This window comes from Pogona vitticeps, chromosome 1, assembly GCF_051106095.1.
Source record: "Pogona vitticeps strain Pit_001003342236 chromosome 1, PviZW2.1, whole genome shotgun sequence".
NCBI classification, from domain to species: domain Eukaryota; kingdom Metazoa; phylum Chordata; class Lepidosauria; order Squamata; family Agamidae; genus Pogona; species Pogona vitticeps.
This window is the reverse complement of record NC_135783.1, coordinates 353,962,262-353,980,848: the sequence shown is the minus strand read 5'-3', so window position 1 is coordinate 353,980,848 and position 18,587 is coordinate 353,962,262. Positions and strand designations below refer to the sequence as shown.

The 18,587-nt window shown below is 49.5% G+C and overlaps 1 protein-coding gene across 1 annotated transcript in view; it reads right to left on the bottom strand.

Annotated features, from left to right (window-relative positions):
- NEMF (nuclear export mediator factor) overlaps positions 1-17,389 on the bottom strand; it is a 29,519-nt gene extending 12,130 nt beyond the window's left edge. The window contains exons 1-19 of the mRNA XM_072986927.2: positions 17,245-17,389; positions 15,646-15,714; positions 14,258-14,360; positions 13,951-14,076; positions 12,865-13,013; positions 12,289-12,356; positions 11,730-11,813; positions 10,376-10,449; positions 9,884-9,954; positions 9,712-9,787; positions 9,187-9,249; positions 8,309-8,386; positions 7,557-7,765; positions 6,109-6,300; positions 4,535-4,598; positions 3,900-3,988; positions 2,477-2,580; positions 1,931-1,993; positions 192-304 (exon numbers count right to left, since the gene is read on the bottom strand). Coding sequence (XP_072843028.2) covers positions 192-304; positions 1,931-1,993; positions 2,477-2,580; positions 3,900-3,988; positions 4,535-4,598; positions 6,109-6,300; positions 7,557-7,765; positions 8,309-8,386; positions 9,187-9,249; positions 9,712-9,787; positions 9,884-9,954; positions 10,376-10,449; positions 11,730-11,813; positions 12,289-12,356; positions 12,865-13,013; positions 13,951-14,076; positions 14,258-14,360; positions 15,646-15,714; positions 17,245-17,303 — 1,854 coding nt within the window. The 5' untranslated portion in view covers positions 17,304-17,389. The remainder of the gene's footprint in view (positions 1-191; positions 305-1,930; positions 1,994-2,476; positions 2,581-3,899; positions 3,989-4,534; positions 4,599-6,108; positions 6,301-7,556; positions 7,766-8,308; positions 8,387-9,186; positions 9,250-9,711; positions 9,788-9,883; positions 9,955-10,375; positions 10,450-11,729; positions 11,814-12,288; positions 12,357-12,864; positions 13,014-13,950; positions 14,077-14,257; positions 14,361-15,645; positions 15,715-17,244) is intronic.
- Positions 17,390-18,587: the final 1,198 nt, after the last annotated feature.

Sequence of the window (18,587 nt, the reverse complement as noted above, 5' to 3'; positions counted from 1 at the left end):
TAAACGTTTGGGGACGACAGAGTCCACTTCATCGGCTGCTCTTTGGCCCAGGCGTGGGATCCCTTCTGCCTCACTCAGACGGCTGTGACGCCGGGTCCCCCCGTCCGCAAGCAAAGCGGCCCCAAGCCGAGAAGCGCAAGAAAGCGCTGCTTCTGCCCCAGCCCCGCGATCAGAGACAAGGGCCTCATTACCTGATGATGATAGACCCACCAGGCGCTGGTGATGATCCGGGCGTCCCAGGCGGCGCTGTAACACAGGGCCATGGTGCCGGTCTCCATCAGCGTCCGAGGGGGGACCGGCTCCCCTGCCGAGTCCAAAGGGCAGAATCCAGAGGAGGCCGCGAGAAGGCCGTTCCCAACAAAAGGAAATACAGGAAACATTTTCTGTAAATGTGGGTTTCGGCATTCATTAATTACCCTGACGGGCAAGAAGTGAGACACTCAGGAGGATGCAGTACATTTTGAGTTCATTTTTATGTTCTGAAAGGTGAGCCAGTCCGTGAGGGGGGCCTAAAGAGCGGGGGGCAGAGGGGGGAAGAACCCAACTTTATCTGCCTGATACAGTCTGCTCTCTTGGAAACAAAAACAGACGGTAACTACGGAACAGCCCAACATGGCTTCAAAAATGTGCCCTCTGCACGGTAAGGGAAATGCACCAAACTGACCCCTGTGGGATTCAGCAGCCACGTGAACGGCTCCAAAATGAACATCCCAGTCCCTACAACCCAGACACGGCGATGCTCAGGGCCTTCGGTGTTTGGCCCTGGGGGGGGGTGTCGAGAGGGGTCGGCAGCTTTAGAGGAAAGACACAGAAGAGCCAAAAACCTCTTGATGTGTGCTTCAGATTTGCTCAACGTTCATGTGCCACGTGAACGGCTCAAAACTCCTCAGAACTCGTCCGATTCCAAAGGACAGGGAACCGTCATGAGCTGGGAGAGCTGACCGTTAGGACAGAGAACCACCCGTTTCTCTAACTGGGTGGGGGGAGGAGAACCTCAGGATGACCCAAAGCTCCTCGAGAGAACCTGCCAGACACCTTTTGTGAGCTCCACAGGGAGGGACGAGGGGAAGGGACCCCTTCCCTCAGGTTCACTGCTCAGCAGCTGGAAGCCGGCCGTTTTTTTTTTTTTTTTTTAATACAGCGCTGGCTGACAAATCCTGCAAGATGAGTTCTTCTGGCCCACAGCAGGGGCAGGGCAGGCGAAATATCTAATCAAGTTATTAGTCAACATTTACTTTTCAACTTCTTGTGACCACCTGAGGCCGTCCGGGAAAAGCACCCCATTATCTTAGGCAGACAGAGAAATGTGGACTTCTGCCTGCCACCCAGAGAGAAGTGGGTTTGAATCTGAACGGCTCGATGGCAGAGTGTTTTAGGTCTCTGGCTGCAGAGCCAGAGGTGGGGAGTTCGATTTCCCCCCCCCCCACGGGGCTTCCTGGAGAGGGGCTGGGCTCCATGAGGATCCACAGGGTCCGTTCCACCTCTGCTGTTCTGAGATTCTAAGCAGCAACTCACTCGCCGATAGCTAAGTCACCCTGCCAGTTTACACCCTTGCACTTGCGCTGGTGTAATTAACTGGCGAGATTCTGGCCCAAGACAATGTGGAGAGTGATTACACTGAGTGCTGACAAAGACTTTTGACAGGCTTCTGTGGTCTTGCATACCCAACCAGCTTCAACAACTCGATGAAACAAGAGATTTGTTCCATGTCCTAGGTCTCAATGAGCAAACCTCCTCTGGGCTTTATTTAAATGCACTGAAAATACCACAGTGATTCAGCTCCCACCCTCTGCCTCACCGTCCCCAGGGCACCCCAAGACCAACATTAACAGACACTCGACTTGAGGTATCGAAGCGGCATAAAAAAAGAGGGAGGCCCCTGATTGTTCAGTCTTTCTGTGCTAAATCGTCCTCCCCCTAAAAGCATTACCTGTTGGATTCTTAATGACGCAGCTGGTCGCTCCATGGATGTCCGCATGGACATAGAGATCCCCTGTCAAAGAAAGAGCGGCAGAGATAGAGAGGTCAGGAGGAAGGATCAGAACATGACTGATTAAACCCACAAATCTGGAGCTTTAAAAAAGCCATCCACACCAGGGACAAAGGCCAAAATCACCCACTCAGTCCTACAGAAGGATGAGGAAGTGGCCCGACGCCACGCCAGACAAGACCCTCTCCGGAGTCTCAGGCAAGACTTCTTCCAACCACACACAGCATTCTGAAACACAACGCTCCTGATACCAAAGATCAACAGCTACATCACAAATTCCCCTTCCGTGAGCATCCCAGGGTGAATAAGAAAAGAAATAATATTCAGCTCTGCTTTTCCGACTACATCCTCTTTTTCTTTTTTCTTTTTTGGCACAGGCATCCAAGCAAAGCTCCAAACTGTTTTAAGGAGTACAAACACACACACCCTGGATGAATGACAGCAGAGTGCTTGCCGTCTCGCATCGGCGGAGGGAGCCAGACTCACCTGCCTTCATGTACCTCTTGACGATCATCTCGTTTTGTTGTTGGTCTCTCCCAGCTATGACGAGGTAATTTTCAGAGCTAATGAACCACAGGAATTTCTCAAACCTGTCAAAACACGGCAAAACACACATCGTCACGACAGGAGAAAAAAAAGGAGCCCCACATGGTGTCAGAGATGTTTTTGGGATGCTGGGCCCCAGCGCTCTGAACTTCCTGAGTTGTCACCACCGAACTCCCTGCCTCAGATCGAGAAGAAGAAAAACTAAGACTTGGGGAGGGGGAGAGACATTTTGTGCTACTCGGTTCCCAGAGGTTCTGACAAGCGGCTGCCCTCATGATCTGGAAACTCGGGGCCCTCCTGGCAGTGAACGCCTGCTCTCGTGGGCCCAGAGACGTGACAGCTAAGTGGGAGATACTTCTGGAGAAGGGGAAGCGAAGGTCCCACCGGCTCCCCTTCCATCGCAACCGTTCAAGCAGCCGAGAAGGCTCTTCCAAGTGGCACGATTCTCAGTCCATGCTAAACCCCTCTGGAAAAGGTCGGCTGTTTTTAAAATACCTGATCGTACTTTGAAAGATGAACACTAAAGGTATAGTTTCAAACGTTGGAGCCCAGAATTACTTTTTAGTTGGAAAAAGTAGCACAGCGAGAATCAGAATCACCTACATGAACATTTGCCTAAAATACAGCAAAGGCAGGGAGATAGATTAGGCATCCTTCAGTCAAGAGACTATGGTATCGTGCTGTGTATGGAGGACTTGGAACAGCATCTAGTGCGAGAGTGACAGTCTCTTCCACACTGAAGACAAATCCAATCTGTCCCCTGTCCAGCTCCCTGGTTTTGCTGGTTTCGGGACTGCCTCTTGGCCTCGGCCTGCTGGACAAGGGTCTCTTCAAATTGGGAGAGGCCGTGATGCACCGCCTGCCTCCAGGCTAAACGCTCAGAGGTCAAGTTTTCCCTTCTGCTGAGGTCCATTCCTAAGGCCTTCAGATCCCACTTGCAGATCTCCTTGGATCATAGCTGTCGAATCCCTCTGGGGTGATTTCCCAGGGAGGCAAGGGAGACCTCCGGCTGATCCCACATGGGATGGGGTTGGCAGATGGGTGCAGCTGAAGACGTCTTAGACCACAGGGAACTGCTCCATAATGATGATGATGATGATGATGATGATGATGATGATGAATGCCCCCCATCTAATGCCGGTAGAACCCAGGTGGGGTGGGAGGAAACCCCTTTCCAGAAGTGCCTCAAAGCTATGCCGTGAAAGAGACCTTGTTCCAGATACTTCTAGGAAAACAAGGTTGTCTCAACAGAATACTCAAAGCCCGAGCGCTGAAGCATCAGACATTTCATTCTCTGCCCTCCTGAAGAGGAAAAGGTGGTACTTTGGGGACGTCAGAAAGTCATCCACGCACACCTACTCACCAGTACACTTTCCTGGCTTTCTGAATGGTCGTCACCGTTTGCACTTCTTTTAGCGTCTGCTTGGTTTTCTTCTCTGCCGACTTGAAGGCCTGTTTAGACGCAGAAGAAGAGACACACTAAGCCAGAATCCAGTGAGACAAACTGAGAAACAGGTACCGTCAACGTTATTTCAGGTATGGACTAGCTAGCTGGTGAGAACACAGCGTTCTTGCTTTCAACTGGCGGGCCGACAAGAGCCTTCTGATGCAGGGGTTAAACTACCCGACAGCAGTTAAGACTCCACTCGCAACCAGAGTTCGATCCCAATGGATTCAGGTAGCCGGCTCAAGGTTCACTCAGCCTTCCATCCTTCCAAGGTTGGCAAACTTGGAAACCCAGCTTGCTGGGTGGGGCGAGGGAGGGTTGGCCATGTGCAAGCCTGCATAATTACCATAAATTGCCAACTGTCCAGACAGGGCTTCATACTTGGACCACCCTCGGTCAGAACTACTTTGATTTGGATTCCTGCCTTGAGCAGGGGGTTGGACGCGATGGCCTTACAGGCCCCTTGTCCACCTCCATCATTCTAGGATTCTAAAAGCAACACACTTTGCTTTGGGCTGGCAACTGACACAAACACTTTTGATCATGAATACCTTCTCTGCAGCTTCCACTGTCTTTTGGGTTTTTCTAGCTGCATGCCTCTTGTGATCATAATACCTGGGAAAGAGAACAACCATATTAGGTCTGGACCGTCTGCTTCTTGTTACTATTCCCTGACATTCACTTAACACACATACACACATACACACACCATTTGCCGAGGGGCACACCAGACTGCCTAACAGGAAGTTCACCAGCAGGAGACAAGAGCAGCCACAATTTCCACCATTTCCCTTCAGCCAGCAAATGGCAAAGGGCGTCAGCCGTCTTCCGAGACCAGAGGTGACCGCAAGCCATCCTGAGGAGCCATCATCATTCAAGGCCCTGACCTCTATGAACGTACAAACGATGTTTCCAAACCAACCCTGGGGCAGTCTGCCAGCAGTGCTTCCCATCCTGATCCGTTCTGCTCTGCCTATCGGCCAAAGTCGTTTTACATTCAAGAGGCTGTATTAGTCCAGCTAGACGACCGAACACCAGCCATTCATTCACTGCTAGGGGAGGAAATGCTCTGCAAAGCTCGCTGGGATGGGTTCTCCAGCATTTAATAGCCCGTGATCACTGAATTCAAGGGTTCCCGACCTTGGGTAAAATCAGGCCTTCCTGGACTCCAACTCCCAGAAATCTTGGCCAGCAGAGCTGGTGGTGAAAAGGCTTCTGGGGGATGCAGTCCAAAAAGCCACCTGGGTGACTCCAGGTTGGGAACGACTGAATTCATTCTTCCACTAAGGTGCCCGTGGATGGGGGTCTCGGTCTAACCCTAGGCACAGCCCTTTTAAAAGATATGGCTCAGTGTGTGCTAAACTAATCAAAAACAACGCAAAGTCCATGATGGATTCCACTTCTGGTCCAAACTGCAAAGATGCTGGGCAGAAACCCCAAAAGCTGGCAAGAGAGAAACAGGTGGGAATGCAGTTCCACCTACAAAGGCTTTATTCTGTCTGGTGATGAAGGCTGAGAGTCAGTACTTAAGCGGGAAGATCCTGTAGTCGAGTGTCAACCTGCCCCGCAAGGCAAATAATAATAATCCTGTACCATCAAGTCCATTCTTACTTAGGGCGACTCTTTCCAGAGTTTTTCCAGGAGAGAATACTTAGAAGTGGCTCTTCTCCGAGGAGAACCGGTGAGGAATTGAACTCCCAACCTCTGGCTTCACAGTCAGAGTCCTAAACCACCGAGCTATCCAGGCAGCGCAAATTAACATAAAATGCGCTTGATTACAGAGAAAAGCCCGCAGGCTGATGCTCCAGATGCTGGCATTACGAGATGGAGGAATCTGGCAGCGACAGCCAAACATAGCCATCATTCTCCAAGCTCGGGGGGGGGGGGATGCAGGGCGGGGGGGGGGGCTTCTGCACTGCTGGAGGTCCTTCAAGCCCTCTGAGCACGAGGGCCCCCATGGTTTTGGAGACAGGCCAGAAGGGCTGAAGCAAAGGAAAACCATCCTGCAAAATGGGCAGATATCTTTTTCCCTGCGAGGGAGAGGGGTGTGTGTAAAACGACGTCCCTGCCCTGGCCCTGGCTTGCCTCCACACACGGCCCAAGCGCACCTTTCCGGGCTCCCTACCTTTTGGCATTTGCATACGCAGACAAGCTGAGGTCCACGTCCACCAGCAGCGGCTTGTTCCTCTGAAGCTTCTTGAGCGGCTTGGCCTTCTTCTTCTTTTTCCTCCCCTTCAGCTCCTCCTCGGCTTTGTCTTCAGCCTCCCCCTCGTCCTCCCCCTCTCCCTCGTCTTCATCGGAGAAGGCGTAAGGGTTCCTGACCGAGAAGAAAACATGGTCGCTGCTTTCAGAACCCACGTCCCGAAACACCTCTGGCTTTCCTCGGCGAAGTTTGTTTTCACTGCCTCGGTCAAGAGGGAGGCACAAAGGGGCTCTTTTGGATCACGGGAGCCTAAAAACTTTCATTTCACAAACAGGAAACAACCCCCCCCAGCATGTTGTCAAAACATAAGGGCTAGAAGCATCTCTCAAAGTGAAACACTACGCTTTTCAGGGTCCTGAGTTACCCAAGTTACTCTTCAAATAACTTCTGTACGTGTACAGTAACGGCTGCAGAGGCCTTAGACCTTCGACAGAGCAGAGTCAAATTCCCAAAGGGAAAAATGTCAGTCTGCAGCCGGCAGCAGCCAAAGCAAGGGAGACGTTTGCCGCCTGCAGGGTTTCGGTTCCCACAAGGCCCTTTGCGGCTTTGGCTATAACCTGGTGGTACAGCATCGCCGCCTGCAGGAAGCATCTCCTTTATTCTCCAGCCTCCTGCTGAAAAGAGTTTTAAAAAGACAAAAATGTGGCGGCACCTTGAAGACTAACTTTGATATCTTTTAACATGACCTTTCGTGGACAAGCAGACTTGTCCACGAAAGCGAGCGTTAAAAGATATAAAAGTTACCCTGTTTCCCGGAAAATAAGACCTAACCTGAAAATAAGCCCTAGTAGGATTGTTCAGGATGCTCATAATATAAGCCTTACCCCAAAAATAAACCCCAGTTAAGTGAAACCACCCCAAAAATAAGCCCCATTTAAGTGAAACCCCGTCCTCCATCCTTGTGCAGCAACCAGAAGAGGACAGGATTGTATATGAATAAATGTAGATTGCTGTACATGAAAAAATTAAAGCATCCCCTGAAAATAAGCCCTAATGCGCTTTTTGGAGCAAAAATTAATATAAGACCCTTTCTTATTTTCAGGGAAACACGGTAGTTTTTAAGGCGCCTCCACGTTTTTGTCTCTTTTCCCTTTTTCTTTTGTTTTCACCTATCAGGCTGGCGCAGACCCACAGGGCGAACCCCTCCTTCTACAGCTCCTGCTTCAAAGAGGGGGTGGGCGACACTGCCCCCGCCTCGTTTTAAAAACTCAAAAGGGTCACTTGTTCAAAATGCTGGCCGGGAGGATCCATGCCTCTCCGGAGCCCAAACGGAGAGGGCCGATGGAAGAGGAGGAGCGAGGACCACGCCAGAAGGAAACCTCTCTCTTTCTCTCTCTCTTCCCCCCCGCCGCCACCCCCCCAGGGCTTACTTCAGGAGCATCGTGATGTGGTTGGTCTGCAACTTGAGCTCCTTGATGGCACTGGCCACTGGGTCCCCTTGAGCCTGGGCTTCCTTGACAATGGCCCCGATCTCTGTCCAGTCGATCTGGTTGGCCAAGGCACTCCGGACCACCTGGATGGCCCGATCCACCACCTCCAGGTTCATCTCCACCAGTTCGCCTTTCATCTTATCGACTTCCTTTGGGAAAAGAAACAGCACAGAGCCGTCGGTCTTCTTTGCACCACAGAAATATTCTGTACTCCTAACCATCTGGCCGCGGGCAAGCAAACCAGGGAGAAAGGAAAACACAGAGATCGCAGCTCGGAGCTGAGCTGGTCCCCCTCACCCGGGACTCTCCTCCCAAAAATCTCACCCCACTCTGCGACTCCACTCACTGGCCATCAGCTACCCTTCAAGCTCCTCCACTTCCAGAATTATATTACAGGAGTGTCACAACAGCAAAAGGGGGGGTCCCCTTTCCTTCTTCTGACAACGGTGCAGCTGGCCCAAGGGAACGCAGGCTGGCTCCTCCCTCCCAGCTGGGGAATCGAACTCCCAACCTCTGGCTCCACAGCCAGAGGCCTAACTCAGTGAGCTATCCAGCCAGCTGACTTTTAAGGGAAGTCTTATGTTTTAATTCCAACGACGCTTGTCTTCTCCCGGGCAGAAGACCCTTCCATGCCTTGAAGCCCTTTTCTCTCGGCTTTCCTTCCCCGCTCCATTTTGGAATCGGCGTGCTACCTGAGCTTGATGAAGAGCTTCCAGCCTGTGCTCGTGGTCCTTCCGGACGTTCTCCAGCTTCTTCAGAGCCTGCTTCTCCTATCAGGACAAAAAAGCGCAGAGTGGAAAGGGTGGGCCGGACAAACGGGGACCAACGTGATGCCGCTGCGGACTCAAGACAACACAAGCCAAGGGCAGAGCGAAAGGAAGGCCACGCAGAACCGGCCACGCAGAACCGGCCAGAAGGGGCTCCCCCCAAAAGGTTCCACCGATCGAGCACACGGTGTTCCCACCGGCAGCCAAAGGGTTTCCCCATCCTGCCTGCCTCTGGACTAGAAGAAAGCCAGTCATCAGGATGCATCACTGCCAGCAGAGCACATTTAAGGCTTGCTGGGGAAGTAAACCGGTCTCCCCACAAGAGGCGACACCCCTGCGCTACATCTTATTCTCCGAACCTGGGGAGGTCCTTTTTTCCTAGTCCTGCTTCCAAGGTGCCTAGGGCATTCTGAAAACCTTCCTTCAGGAAACTAATTTTCCAAACTCTATTTACTCTTTCCAAGACCAGCCTCATCTCTGATTTTTCACCCTTTTGAGCCATCTCTGCTTCTTCCTTTAGCAAACTCTCCAAACGCTTATCTGAGGGGTTACTTCTTGATTGTACTGAAGAATCCCTCCTCCTTGATCCTTTATCATCTAAATTTTCCTGCAAAGACCGGGGCCGGGGCATGGGAGCAAACCCCCCTCCTGCCAATGCTGTAGATCTCAGGAACGCCAGCCAGCAGAGGTCGGCTGCCCCCCCCAGGGGGAAAGGGGGGTGGACGACACCAGGAAACCCATTTTCCTACAGTCAGCCAGCAGCCCTCGAGAGGAGCCCATGGGTTTCTTCATGCGGCCAGTACCTGCTGCAATGCCTTCAAGTCGATCTTCTGGCTCTCAAGCTTGGAATAAAATTCATCCACTGCCTTTTCCAAAAGAGAAAAAAAAAGGCATATACGTTTCTCAAAAAAAAAATTAGGAAACCGATTTTAAATATCATAGAAAACACGTCTACAAAGAACAGAACAGAATGAAACAGATTACATCGCATAAGCCTTCATTGAAGCTTCCTCGAAAACTGAAACTAGATCGTCCCAAAAAAACAAAGTCAGATATTTGTTTCATCTTATTCTTAATTCTGTCTCCTTCTGGTGTTTTGCATCAGACTACAGGAGCAGAAAATCCAACCATCCCACCCACCCACCATTGCAAGAGCACCGGGCCAAACAAACGCCACCCTTCCTCAAAAACGTGTATTCAAATCCTTCAGCTCTGTTCTCAGGCTATCAAATCCGAGATCCAAAGATTCATCCTCCTGCAAGCGAAGGAACCAAGCAAGACTCTTTGTTCCAAGCTGACTGATACAAGGCTGACCAAACCCCACGTACCTTGTTGAAAGATTCGAACTCCACGTACGGACACTTTGTGTGTTGCGAAAACAGGAAAGGGTGAAACTCCTCGTACCTGCAAGACAGACATTGGAGAACGCGGCTTCCTAAGTGGGAGAGCAGGAAAGGCCACCCTCCCAAAGGGCCCCCCCACCACCACCAAAATACCTACGTGAAGATTTCTGCTGCAGGTTGGTCCGGCTCCAGGCTTGGCTTCTTCTCCCTTTTTTGGATGATATAGCCCTGCCAAAAGAAAGTGAACGGGAGCAAGAGTGAAGGGCTTTTTTCCCCACGTGCTTTCCCAGGTTGAAAGAACAGGTGCGGGACGGAGGCTCAAGGGTCCACTTGCAAAGACTGGCAAAGAAGAACGAGGCCAGAGCTTGCCGACAGCAGACAACGAGACACACTGAAAGTTCGATGAGCCCCTCCTCTCCCAAATGGTGAGAAGAATCAAATCATCCCCTTCTCCCCATTTAACTCCACCACCGCCCTCTTCTCCCTTGGACCTCCACTCCTGCCTTTTGCATGAGACTCCTGGAAAGGCTCCAGAGCAATTCCTTTCCCCTTGGCAACCCCGCGAAGGCGATGTTCCAACACTCTCTGCATCGCAGGGTCTGCCGGGACTGGAAAGGGCACAGCATCGGCTGCCAAAAGGCTGAGCTACCTGGCCCTGAAAGCTGTCCATCATCTCCATGTAGCCTTCGGCTTTCTGTAAAGCAGCAAATATCCTTTCAATATCTGGAAGAGGAAGAGGGAGAGGAAGAGAGAGAGCACCTATTTAAGACAAGATCATTTTAAAAGTTTTACATGTTTTTAATAATGCAAAGTATTTTAATCTGTTTTATAGATTGTTTTAATGTAAAACTTCCTGTCTTTTTATTTCTGTTTTTTAAATACTATGAGCTGCCCTGAGTCCCCTTACTGGGAGAAAGGGATAGATAGATAGATAGATAGATAGATAGATAGATAGATAGATAGATAGATAGATAGATAGATAGATAGATAGATAGATAGATAGATAGATAGATAGATAGAAAGATAGATAGAAAGATAGATAGATAGAAAGATAGATAGAAAGATAGAAAGAAAGATAGATAGAAAGAAAGATAGAAAGAAAGATAGAAAGATAGAAAGAAAGAAACAGATGGACAGATGGACGGACAGAAGGAAGGAAGGAAGACAGACAGACATGAAACTCTGCATTTGTACTGTTGCAGTGCAGGCAGCATCTTGCACACCAGAGGTCGCCTGGTGGGTGCCTCGTGGCAGGAAGCTGGAACTAGTAGAGGGTGTGTTGCTCGAGGCCAGCTCAGTGCCCTCTACAGCTGCCTGGAATTGCCAGGTAGAGGATCTGAGGCTAAACACGCACTCCCGCCGCTCACATCTCAGCAGGCAAAGGTGGGGGAGACCGAAACCTCCCTTCATCGGCTCCTTGGACAGGAGATTCTCTGAGAAGAGGGGACCGTTCAAAGCTTCTCCCACATCCCCAACAGTAGGAATCCAGGTCCCTGCTGGCTCTCGGCTGTCACTACGGCGCTACAGGACACAGAGAGAGTGACCGTGGGGTTGCCCCAGATTTTATCTCCAGAGATTGGCAGGACTCCCCCGCAATTCCCAAGAAGAGGCCTTCCCCGATCAATGAATTGATTTAAAATATTTTACCCTGCCTTTCTCCTTATAAAGGACCCCAGGCGGCTTACATCACAAAAAGGACAGCATCCAAAAGCTATAAACAATAATTATGCAAATATTTAAAAAGAATTAAAGAAATGATCGTATTAAAACAGTAAATAAAATCAATACTAAAAGCACCTTTAAAAGCAACAGCACAACAACCCAAATCTGAAAAAAACCCTCTTAGACTGCCAGTCCCTAAGGAATTAAGCAGACCCAGGAAGAAGAATTAACATGACATTGTACAAAGCCAATATGTTTTTATCTCTGCTCTCGTCCAGCGAAGCTGCCAGACAGGGGAAAAGGTAAGCCGTCTATTTCACATTCAAAATTCCGGCACGCACCTGGTTTGTCCACCTGTTCTACTCTGACGTTACTTGGGAATCCAGTTTCTATAAGGCAGTGTTCAATAAGGGTGGCTCCATATGCTGCACAGAAAAGGGAAGGGATACATTTAGAAGGCAGGCAAAACAGCAAGACTGAGACCTTTTTAACACTTGGCCCAATCGGCTTTAGGTGCACTGGCCCCAGAACAATGAATTTCAGCTCACACCAAGGGAGAACTGAGACATTTTGTACATATTTACAGCAAATTCATTTGGACCGTTTCCTCTCCCAACCCAAAGATCATCTGCCATTTTCAGATGAGATACACGGTGCTTGGACATCTCATCAACAGGAGTGATCTTAGGATCCTACAAAAGCAGTGGAGAATTCCTGGTATCAACGTCTCATTATTTTATACGCCATAGTAGCATCTTTTAGTACATCTGTACTTTCCTATTTCAGAAGAAGTCAAAGGGGCTAGAAGCTCACCATTTGTTTATGTATTTAAAATATTTTTACCCCCGCCTTTCTCCTTAAAAGGCCCCAAAAACAAAGCCAAGCATGAATAGTTCTTACGAAGATGTGGGTTCAGAACTCTCCTGACGTGATCGGCTTTCGGTGCGCTGGTTATTATTTCGGTCAGCCTAAGAAAGAGGGCGAGAAGGTCACCAAAGGAGAGCACATCCCTATGGGAATGCTTTGAAATGCCAGTCCGTGACAAGTAAAATCAGACAATATTCCGTTCATGAAGAACCTGCCCAGCACCATGCCAGTCTCAGAACTGGGCAAACGGAAAGAAGTCTCGCACGGCAGGCATTAAAAGAGGTGGCTTCTGGGCCACGAAGATTTGGCCACCCGTGCCTCCTTCGGGTGCCCCAAGATTTTCTTTCACACACCTATTATAACGGGGCTGAGCATGGCTCTCGGGATTAGGGCACCTTTTACTGAAGGGCTAGGAAAAGGAGGAAAATCACTCGCTGAAACCAGAAACCAGAGTAAAAGGAAAGGTCAAAAAAAAGGAAGAACACCGGCCAGAGAGGGTGACCCTTACGAACAGCAACCTTCCCGAGGGTCTTAAAAGAGGTCAGCGGCGTTCAGCCTTTGAGGACAGCTTGGGTCCCAATTCAAATCCCGTGACAAGGAAAGACCTACCTTTCTCGATCGGGCAAGGGGGCTGCTCCTTTGGCAGCATCGACTGGGTAGTGTTCCCGCACAGCAAACTTCACGTCGTCCGCTTCATCTGTGCGGAACCTCAAGATATTGAGGATGAGGTACTGGTGGTCCGTCAGAACAATGTTGCCCTGCAACCAACCCAAGCACTGCGTCACCAAAGGAGCGACCCCCAGAGGTGGCAAACGATATTGCAATCTGGATTTGCTCCCAAACCCAGGACGACAGAGGGGGCAGCACACAGGCAGGTCTAGCCTAGACCCAATATTTGGCACCCTTCTGAAGGCTCTCCTTAAGAACCCATACAAAGAAGGCAGGAGAAGGGCCAGGCATTCACTGGGAAGAACCCCCTAAAGCTGTGATCCCCAACCTTGGGCCTCCAGAGGTTCTTGGACTTCAGATCCCAGAAATCTTGGTCAGCAGATAGAACATCAGAAAGAGACCTCTCACTGGTTTTCTCCCCAACACAATACAGTACAGACACAAATATATGTTCAAATGCATTACCAAAACTGGCCACTAGAGAGCACGAGAGACCATGTTATGTCTTCTTCACTAACAAGTATTCATAGTGTGGTTTCTGACTCCCTCCAGTGGAAGGTTCTGGTAATACATGTGAAAAAAATTTAAATGTTTTTTTCTTTTAATATTTTTGATATTTTCAAACTGTGGATAAGTGAAACCACGAATACTGATCTTGTGGATACAGGGGTCCTATTGCACATAGTATCAGATGACAAAGTAAGGGCCCCCTGCTGGGAAGAAGTGGGAGAGAAAGCAACCAAAGGTCCACTCACCACAATGGCTGTCGTTGTTATTTGTGCCATCAAGTTACTTATAGTGACCCTAATAATATTTTCACATGTACTACCAGAACTTGCCACTGCTTGCAAGATCAGTGTAATATTTAAGGAGTGGCTTTACCAGTTCCACTCCCCAAGTGAGTCTACATGGCCAAGTGGGGATTTGAACCCAGGTCTCCAGAGGCCTAGTCTGTCACTCGCTCCACTACGCCACACAGAGTATCACCACAAAGGGGCTTTCCCAGAACTCTCAGCCTCCACTTACCCTGTCGTAAAGCTCTATAATCAGATGGTAGGCGGCTTCATCGCTCCCAAACTGGAAATCTACTATTCTGTCAACACCCAGCTGCTTCACACTCACAAGCCGCCTTGTCTTTAAATGTTTGCGACACTGCAAGGAAAACACAAGAAGGTATATGGAGAGCCGTAGGTACTCAGTAACAACGTTGTGGGCCACCCTGCTCACAAACCTACAAAGCCATCATAGCCCCCACCCCCACTTGGCCACCTGGCCACTTCTTCTCCCCTGGCATCCTTGAGAAATGTTCATTAGCAAAAGATGACAGCATTACCTTCATTGCAAAGCCCGAGGGCAACATGTTCTTCGGCCACTCAAATTCTGTGGTGTGAATCCTGATTCCAGATTCCAGGAGAAGTGTCGCCTTGACGTCGGGCCTAGAGACAGCAAAAAAGCATCAGGGGAAGGGAGGGAGGGGTCTCTTGACCATGCCTCGTTTCACTTTTGCTTCTTAAGGTCCCAGGACCGATCAGGCAGGTTCGGATGCACAAAACCTGTCAGCTGGTCTGTCAGTTTTCACTAAATCAGATCTTGCTAAATCTGCATAACTCCATCAACATGATTTGCCGCCCCAAGTAGATATTGTCTAGGGGGGTGGGGTAAAAATCTAATTCCTTAATTAATTAATTAAGGAAGGAAGGAAGGAAGGAAGGAAGGAAGGAAGGAAGGAAGATAAAGAGAAAGAAAGAAAGAAAGAAAGAAAGAAAGAAAGAAAGAAAGAAAGAAAGATATCATGCTTCCCCAAAAATAAGACAGGGTCTTTTATTAATTTTTGGTCCAAAAAACGCATTAAGGCTTATTTTCGGGGATGTTTAGAGTAGACCTTTGGTCTAGATGGGCGGGATAGAAATCCATTAACAAATAAATAAATGTGGGTTTTTTTCATAAACAGCAATCTACATTTATTCAAATACAGTCATGTCATCTTCTAGTTGCTGCAGAATGGTGGGTTTCACTAAACTGGGGATTATTTGGGGGGTAGGGTTTATATTAAGAGCATTCTGAAAAATCATACTAGGGCTTATTTTCAGGTTTAGGGGAAACAGGGTATATTTATCCAGTTTGCTATACAGAGAGCTGAGGCATGAGGTAGGAGGGAAGTATTTTAAAATGTGTTAAGATTTTAAGAGAAGGCAAATCTTTCGGTTCCCTTCTGCCCTGACAAACATGCTTGGCAAGTAAGAGATGCCTCCCTTTTTAGCAAGGATTTCAGCAACTGAACAATTGCCTAATATTACAAAATTAGAATGTGTAATCCTTAATCCAAAGTACCATCATTGAATTATAACACCATTTAAGTTAAAACTCTATTCATTACGCAGGGCTTTTTTAAAGAGATTTTAAAAAGAAAACATATAAACATCCAATGTAAACAAAAGCTCCAACTGGAATTATAAATCCAACTTTCAATTTTTTAAAAAATTGTTTTTTCCCCTCTGTGCCTCCAGAGTAAAATTTGACCAAAAAAAAGGAGCAACACGTTTCCTTTCAAGTGGAAGGAATACTTTCATTTTTCTGGAAGAACTGTGTCATCATTATATGGAAGCTGGTTTTGAACTGCTAGGACTGACCAGGCTGTGTGTTCGTGTCAGTTTGCATACACAGAGGGCAAACAGGATCAAACCTTAGCAATATTTCAAACAAGAAAGATTTAGCTCTTACTTCTGAAGGCGAATGAGGTATGTCTTGTTATCGACGTCATACACATTGTTTACCCTCATTCCCAACAAGCTGTCAAAAAGAAGAGAGACATATCTATGTTGTCACACCATAGCATACACACAGTTTCAGAAGACTGTTAAGACACTGTTCAAAGTTGCTGGGGGAAAACATTATATTCTGACTGTAACTCAAAGGCAGGTCTTGCCAAAGACTCGGTAGTTTTTAACAAGAAGTTAAATGATGGTGCGACCGTCGTTCTTACGTGAGAGCAGCAGAAAGCGACAGCAGGTGTCGGGAGGTGGAAGAATGCAAAAGAAAGGCTTTGAAATGTTTTTGCTTTACATTCTTAGAATGAATGGAGTGAATTGTCTCTAGAGAGAGTTACTACCTTTCACTTGGTCATTAGGATCATAAGTTAGCCATAACAGAGAGTCAAGATTAAAACACAACACCCACGCCTATCACCTTTACAAGCAAGACAAAGCAGACTGAAATTCAGATTGCAACCAAGTATAATTTCTTGATCTTATAAAGGCTGCTATTTAGTCTCCTCCAGTCTTTTTGAACAGCCCCTGCACGGAGGTTTCCACCCTTGGTGGCGGTGGTTTCGTTGGAAGAATCAGAGAGGAGGGAAGAAATACAAAATCTGACAGCCGGTCTACCTGGATATTTAACAGTTTTAAGCGGAGGGAACAAGCAGATTACAGGAATCCAGGAAGAGGAGGAGGAAGAGGAAAAGGGAGGAAGAGGAATAAGAAGAGGAAGAGGGGAAGGAAGAGAGGGGAAAAGGGGGAGGAAGAGGGGAAGGAAGAAAGGGAAGATGGGGAGGAAGAGGAAGGGAAGAGGACGGGAGGAAAAGGTGGAGAGGAAGGGGATTAAGAGGAAGATGGGGAGGAAGGGGGGAAGAAGAGGAAGAGGGGAAGGAAGAGAGGGGAGGGGGAGGAAGAGGAAGGGAAGAGGAGGGGAGGAAAAGGTGGAGAGGAAGGGGAGGAAGAGGAAGAAGAGGAAGATGAGGAGGAAGGGGGAGGAAGAGGAGGAGGAAAGGAAGGAAGGAAGGGGAAGATGGGGAGGAAGAGGAAGGGGAGGGGAGGAAAAGGTGGAGAGGAAGGGGGAGGAAGAGGAAGAAGAGGAAGATGGGGAGGAAGGGGGGAAGAAGAAGAGGAAGAGGGGAAGGAAGAGAGGGGAGGGGAAGGAAGAGGAAGGGAAGAGGAGGGGAGGAAAAGATGGAGAGGAAGGGGGAGGAAGAGGAAGAAGAGGAAGATGGGGAGGAAGGGGGGAAGAAGAAGAGGAAGAGGGGAAGGAAGAGAGGGGAGGGGAAGGAAGAGGAAGGGAAGAGGAGGGGAGGAAAAGATGGAGAGGAAGGGGGAGGAAGAGGAAGAAGAGGAAGATGGGGAGGAAGGGGGGAAGAAGAAGAGGAAGAGGGGAAGGAAGAGGAAGAGGAGGGGAGGAAGAGGAGAAGAGAGGGAGTCCCAAAGGGGGGGCCAGACCCCCACCGGGCCCCCTTCCCTTCCCTTCCAATCCTCTCCCTCCCTCCCTCCCTTCCTCGCTCGCCCGCCCGCCCGCCGGCCCCTCCCCGCCCGCGCCTCCCACCGGCCTCACCTCTCCCGCAGCTCGGCTATGACGGCCCGGATGTCGACGGTGCTGAAGCGGGTCTTCATGGCGGCCCAAAGGCGCAGGACGGACGGCGGAGCTCCGCTCGCTTGCCCCGACAGGTGCCGAATGGCCCGCACGCATGCGCGAGGTGCCTCCTGGGCTACGGCGAGGCCGCGCGGCCAAACCTGTGCCGCTCCGAGCCGGCGAGTTTGGGGAGACCCAAGGAGGGATGAACGGGGGCGGAGCCAAACGAGAGGCGGTCTCCGTCGCCCTCTATCGGAGACTTTAGGAATGGCAGGCTGGGGCTGCGGTGCTCCTGCGGGACAGGTGAGCCGGACAGGTGAGCCCCGCCCGGGCCAAAGGGCATCCCAAGGAGGGGCTCTGGGGCTGGGAGTGAGAAGGAAGCGCCATCCGCAAAGTGATTGAGAAGGATGGTCTAGCAGCCCCTCCCTTGGGGGGTTTTCTGTGAACTTTGCCCAAGGTAAACACCCCCCCCCAAGAAGACCTGCGCTTCTTTCCAGGAGCATTGCTGGGAAAGGCTCCTTTTCAGGACTAGAACTCCCAGAGTAGCCACACTGTGGCTGATGGGTTTTGGGAAGAGTTCATCCTAGGTTTGCCGGCTAATTTAATGGTGCAGTACGTATGTTCTGCTGTAACCTGCCCTGAATCTCTTTTGTGGCTCAAAGGCAGAATAAAAAAAAATAACTACAAACTAAGCACGCATAGAATTGCGTTGTGGCAGAATAAGTGACACCAAGGATCCCAGGGTCTGATTATCCCACAGATGTCAGGATTAAAACTAGAACGTTGACACCGGGCTTTCTCATTATAATCCAAAAAGCTGCACGCTCCATGGACTAGATTTCCCCCACTGGTGGCTTCCCACCAGTTTGAACAACAAGTCCCATTGATCGGTGGTTCAGATGACCCATTCCTGCTGTGTCTCTTTTTCTGCGTCTGCCTCCAACTTGGCTTCAATCAGCTGAATTTCTTCTGGCTGCTTCCCCTCTGCTCTGCATACATATATTCCAGAGGTATCGGTTCCATGAGGATTTCCTATGCTCCGAGTATGCACCTTCTGCTCTAAAGCCCACGCCCAGGGAGAACGACTGGGTTTCCTCACCTTGCCTCCAAATGACACTTTGCCAGGGAAGCAGAGCTGTGCCCCCCTACCAGCTGCTGGACTACAACTGCCATCATCCCTGCACACCACTGACCTGGCCATTGATTGATGGGAGTTGGATCTGGAGGGCCACAGTTCTCCTGCCCCTGCTTTAAAAAAAATCTTCTAAATTACATCCCCAAGGTTTCCTTGGCCAGTTCAAAATGGAAAGGCTGGGTCCCACTCT